The following is a 7,466-nucleotide window of genomic DNA, read 5'->3' on the forward strand; positions in this document are numbered from 1 at the left end:
CATCTAAATTTACAGTAGTTTGTGATACAGTATCTGGTTAATTTGCAATAGAAGAACTGTGCCCTAAAGGAACAGTATGTGCATAAATCTCCTATTGAGTACATGAAGTGACTTTGGGTCATGAGAATGAGATCGTGGAGGGGAGATTACGTGTGAAAATCTAAATAAACCTTCTGTATAGGTTGCATAAAACATTGCCCATTAACTGCGACATAACTGCTTTCCCCTTCCGTTGAATCACTGCACCAATGGTTTCCTCTGGAGCACAATATTTCAACAGTTTAGATAACACACAAACAATTCATTTATTTAAATAAACCTTCCCACGTCTGAGTGTGGTTTGTATGTATCTGCCATCTCAAGTATTGGCTTGGTGAGAAGTAGGACTGTTCAAAGTTCAAATATGCAGGTGTTGTACTGTATAGTAGTACTGTAATCGCTCATTTTATTTGTCCGTTTTACATTTATGGTCATAAAAATGGCCCTCCACTGAAAATGCCCATGTTTATGGCAGTAATATATCTCTATATTAGCCACAGACAAGTCATGCATTGGAGTGTATTCCAGACTGTAAGTATGAGAATGTGTATGCGTGTGTGTGTGTGTGTGACTGGTGATAAACATGCCACTGCGCCCTGCTGTATCACCCCCAGAATGATGAAGATCTGGCCTCTTACAGCCATCCTGTTCTTGTCTCCTGCTCTAATACTAGGCTCCTGAATTATGGCCATGTTAGCAACAGGGTCAGAAAAACACTGGCATAGAGAGTGTGAGAAAAGTTGCCTTGTTATGCATGACGATGGGTATTTGAGTTTGACTGTATGAAGCTCAATGCAATTGTGTATCTATCTTATTTGAATCGTATTTATCTTCCTCTGCCAGGCACTGGGTTGAGGTAAATACAATATAGAGAATGTTGTGGAGGGTTTTCAAATTTATCAAATCCTTGAGTATTTGTACATAATTTTAAGTAATTCATGAAAAGATGTCATTTAATCTCACAAATCCTCTGCAAATCTGTTATAGCGCTCATCAATAATTTTTTGAATTAGCATATGATGTCATGATTTTGTAGATTAGTCTTACTGTAGATGGAAAGATAAAAGCAAGCCATAAAACGTTTACATTTTTGTCTTACCTGTTCCTGGAAAGATGGGTAAGTTTCCAAAATAGAGTCCTGCCTACATATCCTTTCACTCAATAGCTGAAATTCTTAACATTCTAGACAGATCATTCAAACCTAGTGACACTAACTAGCTATGGTATGTATCGAACATACACATGACATGATCCTTACTCAGTTCTTAATCATAAACTAGTCACCAAAGTAATATAGAAGAAAACTGTGAATTCTCATTACAGTATTGTTGTCTTACTTACCATCTAGCCTACTAACCATCTATAGTCGAATCAACCCAATGCATGCCACATATCATATATTGTGAATTGTATGAGAATATGAATGGTTGCAATTTAAGTTATTTACAAAAAGTAGTCCTAGAGAAAATACTTTCTCTCCGTAGAAGACTATAAAATTAGGCTACCATTCATAATGAATAGCGATGACAATTGACAATATGACCATGGATGAAATGACAACAACCAAAAACCCAGTGCAGGTCCACGAGGACATTCACCCCCCCCACTTCTCATAGAGTCAAAGCCTGACTCTGTCTCTGTGGGTTGATAGTAGGACAGTCGCCAGTGGTAGGTCAGCTGCTGTGGTTGTTCTCTCTCTCTCTCTCTCTCTCTCTCTCTCTCTCTCTCTCTCTCTCTCTCTCTCTCTCTCTCTCTCTCTCTCTCTCTCTCTCTCTCTCTCTCTCTCTCTCTCTCTCTCTCTCTCTCTCTCTCTCTCTCTCTCTCTCTCTCTCTCTGTGAAGGGCTGTATTGAGGCGAGCTGCAGAGGGGATGTACCCAGTGCCCTGGCTCTGTGGTGTCCATGTTGCTTTGGGAGCCTCAGGCCTGCTCTCATACATCCCACTCTGGGTCTGTTGATCCTATTGTCTCCTGCGTCACCACGCATCGCCCGGCAAATAAAGGCTGTCTGGCTCCAAGCTTAAATATTGCAGCAAACTAAAAACCAACCATCAGAGCCGATTCATTCACATCTGCTCAGTGGGGCGACAAGGACAGGGCTTTAGGTGGGAAAGAGGGCAGAAAAAAGTATACTTTTCCCCGCCGGGTGCCAAGAGAGCGGGACAGGACACTACTTCGCCGGAGCCGCATCTGTGGCAAGTTGCCCATTTGTTAACGTTTAACCTATATCATACCTTACTGATGTAAATATGGGGGTTATGGATGTGTTATTGCTAGTTTTCATGGAGGGTTAACTTGGTGACTAGTGGAACAGTGCTTTAGTGGAACGACGCTACAGTAAGACATTTTGCTTTGTGTTACCGTGTGGTACGCTATGGTGTTCAATTATTATGGATAAAAAAGGGAAACATGTAGAGTAAAATAAGGGGGGGTGGCATTCAACATTTCTGAAAGGCTATATTTGAACTTTGAAACAGTTCATTTTTAAGGATAAGCTGTGTAGATGGACTTTAACTCGACAGATGGCTGTTCTGTCGCCATTATTCAGATTTTGTCATGCAACAGCTTTTTAGCTGAACAAAAACATTGCGATAACCGTGTGGTTACGGATAGGGATTTTGGAATTTGTCTGTTTTTAAAACCTATCTCTGTCTCACTCTCTGTTACCCCTTCATTCTACCTACAGCGCTACGGACCGATCATGGGTGACTGGAGCTTTCTGGGTAATATTTTAGAGGAAGTGAATGAGCACTCAACGGTGATCGGCCGGGTGTGGCTCACGGTCCTCTTCATCTTCCGCATCCTCATCCTGGGTACGGCGGCAGAGTTTGTGTGGGGCGACGAGCAGTCAGACTACGTCTGCAACACGCAGCAGCCCGGTTGCGAGAACGTGTGTTACGACGAGGCATTCCCCATCTCCCACATCCGCCTGTGGGTTCTGCAGATCATCTTCGTGTCCACGCCGTCTCTGGTCTACGTGGGCCATGCTGTGCACCACGTCCACATGGAGGAGAAACGCAAGGAGCGCGAGGAGGCCGAGCTGAGTCGCCAGCAGGAGCTGAATGAGGAGCGGCTGCCGCTAGCACCCGACCAGGGCAGCGTGCGCACCACCAAGGAGACCAGCACCAAGGGCAGCAAGAAGTTCAGGCTGGAGGGCACCCTGCTGAGGACCTACATCTGCCACATCATCTTCAAGACACTGTTCGAAGTGGGTTTTGTGGTGGGCCAGTACTTTCTGTATGGCTTCCGCATCCTGCCGCTGTACAAGTGCAGCCGCTGGCCCTGCCCCAACACCGTAGACTGCTTTGTATCCCGGCCAACAGAGAAGACAGTCTTCATCATTTTCATGTTGGCCGTGGCTTGCGTCTCGCTCTTCCTTAACTTCGTGGAGATCAGCCACCTGGGCTTGAAGAAGATCCGCTTCATCTTCTGGAAGCCAGCCCCGGGGCAAGCCCAGGGTGAGGGCCCGAGCCCACTGCCCCCTCCAGGGGGGATCCTCAAGAGCCTGCCCCCCCTGGCCGTGCCCTCCATCCAGAGGGCCAAAGGCTACAGGCTGCTGGAGGAGGAGAAAGCCCCGTCCGTGACCCACCTCTATCCCCTAGCAGAGGCGTGCATGGAGGCAGGGAGGCTAACCCCCCTGGCCCCGCCCTTCCAGTGCATGGAGGAGAAGGCGGAAGAACTGGGGCACATGGAGGACATTTCTAAGGTGTACAATGAGACCCGGCCCTCCTACGCCCAGACCACCGAGATAGGGGAGGATACACTACCACTACACCAAGAGGAGGAGGAGCAGGAGCAGCAGCAGCAGGAGGTGGTGGAAGAGGGCAAAGAAGAGGAGAAAGTGGTGGCGGAGGTGGTGGAGCAGAATGTGGTGGATGGAGTGGTGGATGAGGACGGAGTGGTGGAGGAGGATGTGGTGGATGGAGTGGTGGAGGTGGTGGTGGAGGAGGATGTGGTGGATGGTATGGTGGAAAGGGAGGAAGAGAAAAAAGAAGAGCAGAGGGAGGAGGAGGTGGTGGAGGAGGTTGTGGTGGAGGAGGTGGTGGAGGAGGTTGTGGAGCAGGAGGATGTGGTGGAGGAGGTGGTGGAGGAGGTTGTGGAGCAGGAGGATGTGGTGGTGGAGGTTTTGGTGGAGGAGGTGGTGGAGGAGGTTGTGGAGCAGGAGGATGTGGTGGAGGAGGTTGTGGTGGAGGAGGTGGTGGAGGAGGTGGTGGAGGAGGTTGTGGAGCAGGCGGATGTGGTGGAGGAGGTTGTGGTGGAGGAGGTGGTGGAGGAGGTTGTGGAGCAGGAGGATGTGGAGGAGGTGGTGGAGGAGGTGGTGGTGGACGGGGAAGGGGGACCTCCAGCCGAGGCAGGGATGGAGGTGACGGATACGATAGAAGACACCAGACCACTGAGCAGATTGAGCAAAGCCAGCAGCAGGGCCAGGTCAGACGATCTCACCGTATGAACCTGTGAGAGAAAACGCACGCACACACACACACTTACACTCACACACACACCAAACACAGCAGAACACACACCTAACTCAAGACAACACACAGTTCATACAGCAGGGCTTAACCAAGGGAAACAAATGTAAAACCAACAGGGATAGATTCAATCACAAGTTGCAAATTACTCTTACGACGTGGGCAACATCATTCAACAAGGCAAAGAAAGATCTGAGCTTGTTTGTGAGATAAGTGAATATTATAAAAAGTAGCGGTTAAAGAGAGGAGGGATAGATTTTTGTATTAAGCGTGTTCTTATATAAAACCAAATGTAGAAAGGGAAAACATGCAGAGAGGGGGAAAGATTTTTACTTGATGAAAATCCATGTGCTGTTTTTAGAAACATATTTTTCTTTAACAATAACCAATGAAAGATTACTAATGTTTACATATTTTGGGGGGGTTGAATGGGTAGGGGAAGAGATTGATCAGATATTCCTGTCTACAAAGCAGTAACATTACTTTAGGCAGGCAAGCACTTTCATTCCCATACAGTCAGTGACACTGGAACTATGTAGTTGCAAACATGTTGCAGGTGGAAGGGCTCTTACACACCAAGTTCTTGCACAGAAAAATCACAGACCAAAATGTACAAACTTATGACTGACTCTTCAACACCAAGTTGATAGTCATTTTTGCACACATTTCCTAGAGAACAGAGAACTCTGTGCAAGGCCTATATAACCCTCATATCACCTCAATTATGCTTAGATTTACACTTCTTACAATTGAAGGGAGATTTGCATCTATGTACAAGAGCATATCTCTCCCTTTAATGTTTATATACAGCGAAGTACAGACGAAAAGCTGAGTAGTGGAGAAAAAAACCCAAAAACAATACCACATGTTGAATGTCTCTTTTCATCGTGATTCTACATCTCATCTTTTGGATTGCTTATATATTTTGTTGCCTATGTAATGCAGAAGTGTGAGCTGTGATAATGTTGTCTTTTTGTGAAAGAGAGGAGTGCTGGTTTTGCCCGATCACAGACTGGACCATAGTAACAACCTCAGGCCAAATCCTCTCTTTTCGCACTGTACAAACAGGCGTCAGAGCGATAAAGATCACGCACGATCAGCACAAAGTATTGTTGAGCCACAGACAATAAAATAAACCGCTCTCATATATGAAAAACAAGCATCCTTGACATTGTTGTGGTGGAAAAATTGTTTTACTTGATTTTATCTGCCCTTGATGTTCCTTTCCCCTGTACAAATATGAAATACTTGTTTACAAAATTTAGAAAGAAAAACAATCAACAGTGAATCTCATTGTACATAAACTATAATCCTATCTGATGTCTAATAGCAAACATAATGTTGAGAACATTTAGTTTAAGTTATGATATCATGTCTTGCTAAATTACTAGAAAACAGGCAAGAAACATCCTAATGCTGCTCAAGTCACTGATTTGGTAGGGAAAATGAAGTGCTTTTCAAAACAGAATAATTATTTCCATAATTACCAAAGACTTGCATTGCTGAACTTTGACCTTTCTTATCTCTGTCCCAGAGATGTTTTTATTTTTACATGTTTAAAAAGTTGTAAGAGAGCAGAATTCTCTCTTACAAGTACTTTTTAAATTAAAACAAAAAATCTATGCCCCTTGAAATGGATGCCTTAAAGTATGACTTATGTGTATGAAATATTTCTCTCTCTTGCTCTTTCTGCTTTATTTAAATTGCTTGGCTATTTTGCTTTCCGATGTATAATTTGATGTGCTTTATCTGTAAATGTAAATTCTCAAATGTCTTTGTAAAGGTTAAAGCACTTCCATTGCTCTGGGAACTATGTGAATGTCATGTATTGAATTCAATGTTTTTGATGTTTTTTTTCCCTTAGCTTTCAAATAATCCTTTGAATACGCAAAATCCCCCTTCATTTTTTAGGGAAATGTAAAGTTTGTCTGCAAATAAGTGTACTTGTGTCTCAGTCAGTGCTGTGCCTTAAATCAAAGCATTGGTCAACGCAGCAGTGGGTTTATCCAGTGGCACAGATGATCAAATGGTGCAGAAAAGCCACAAACACATACAAGCACACACACACAGACGCACATGACCTCACACATGCATACACACACATGCATACCCATCTGCATGCAAACGCACACAAACACACACTTCCAGTGTTGGTTTTGGGGGTATGATCAAACGGCTCTAGACAAACTCTGACAGAAAGGCAGCTTTGACCCCTTTGTGACCCCCAGCCACTCATTTGCCTCCCATAAACCAATGCTTTGGCAACCTTGTGAATGAGACAACAGGCTTTTCACAATTGCAGAAGAGTGTAGCACATTTCAACACTGTGAAATATATTCCAAAACCAAAATATGTTCTGGTTCTCATGTGTGGTAAATTCATATAACTGGTACATATGTGTTTTCTTTTTCAAACAGTTCCCCTTGCTTAATCATTTGTAAGAACATTTGACTAATCTTGGGAAAGAAAATAACACTTTTTACTAACTTCTAGTCCTCTTTGCTCCTAGTTGTGTGACTGTATCATCTTTTGGAAAGTGAACCAAGGCAATAAAAGGTCACTCGTGGGCAAGAAGTATTGCGTCAGTGTTTCTCTTCAAACCACTTTCTCTCTCTCACCCCCCCACACACACACACGCCCGCACGCACACACACACACACATTTTGCTGACATCTGCTGCTTTGCAGCCTATTGCCACAATACATTACTTACCAGAGTATTCTGAACGTACATGGATTAACTTGTATCAAGTATTAGTGAGTATTTACTGCCCTCTGTTGGCAAAGATAGTGACTCAGTCATTTACAGTGCATTCGGAAAGTATTCAGACACATTGACCTTTTCCACATGTTGTTACTGGACTTGAACCCGATCTAACATTTCTGGAGAGAGCTGAAAATAGCTGTGCAGCGACGCTTCCCATCCAACCTGACAGAGCTTGAGAGGATCTGCAGAGAA

At 44.3% G+C, this 7,466-nt stretch overlaps 1 protein-coding gene across 1 annotated transcript; it reads left to right on the forward strand.

Annotated features, from left to right (window-relative positions):
* Positions 1–2,727: 2,727 nt before the first annotated feature.
* On the forward strand, positions 2,728–7,068 carry LOC121571645 (gap junction alpha-8 protein-like). The gene is made up of 2 exons (XM_041883233.2): positions 2,728–3,889; positions 4,388–7,068. Exons 1-2 carry the CDS (start codon positions 2,738–2,740, stop codon positions 4,484–4,486), a joined length of 1,251 nt encoding a protein of 416 aa, XP_041739167.1. The 5' UTR covers positions 2,728–2,737; the 3' UTR covers positions 4,487–7,068.
* Positions 7,069–7,466: the final 398 nt, after the last annotated feature.

Source organism: Coregonus clupeaformis, chromosome 40 (assembly GCF_020615455.1).
Source record: "Coregonus clupeaformis isolate EN_2021a chromosome 40, ASM2061545v1, whole genome shotgun sequence".
Classification (NCBI taxonomy): Eukaryota; Metazoa; Chordata; class Actinopteri; order Salmoniformes; family Salmonidae; genus Coregonus; species Coregonus clupeaformis.

Coding starts and splice junctions, on each gene's coding strand:
- LOC121571645 (XM_041883233.2), top strand. CDS start 2,738: ATGGGTGACTGGAGCTTTCTGGGTAATATTTTAGAGGAAGTGAATGAG. Junction 3,890..4,387: donor AGGAGAAAGTGGTGGCGGAG/GTGGTGGAGCAG, acceptor CCTCCAGCCGAG/GCAGGGATGGAGGTGACGGA.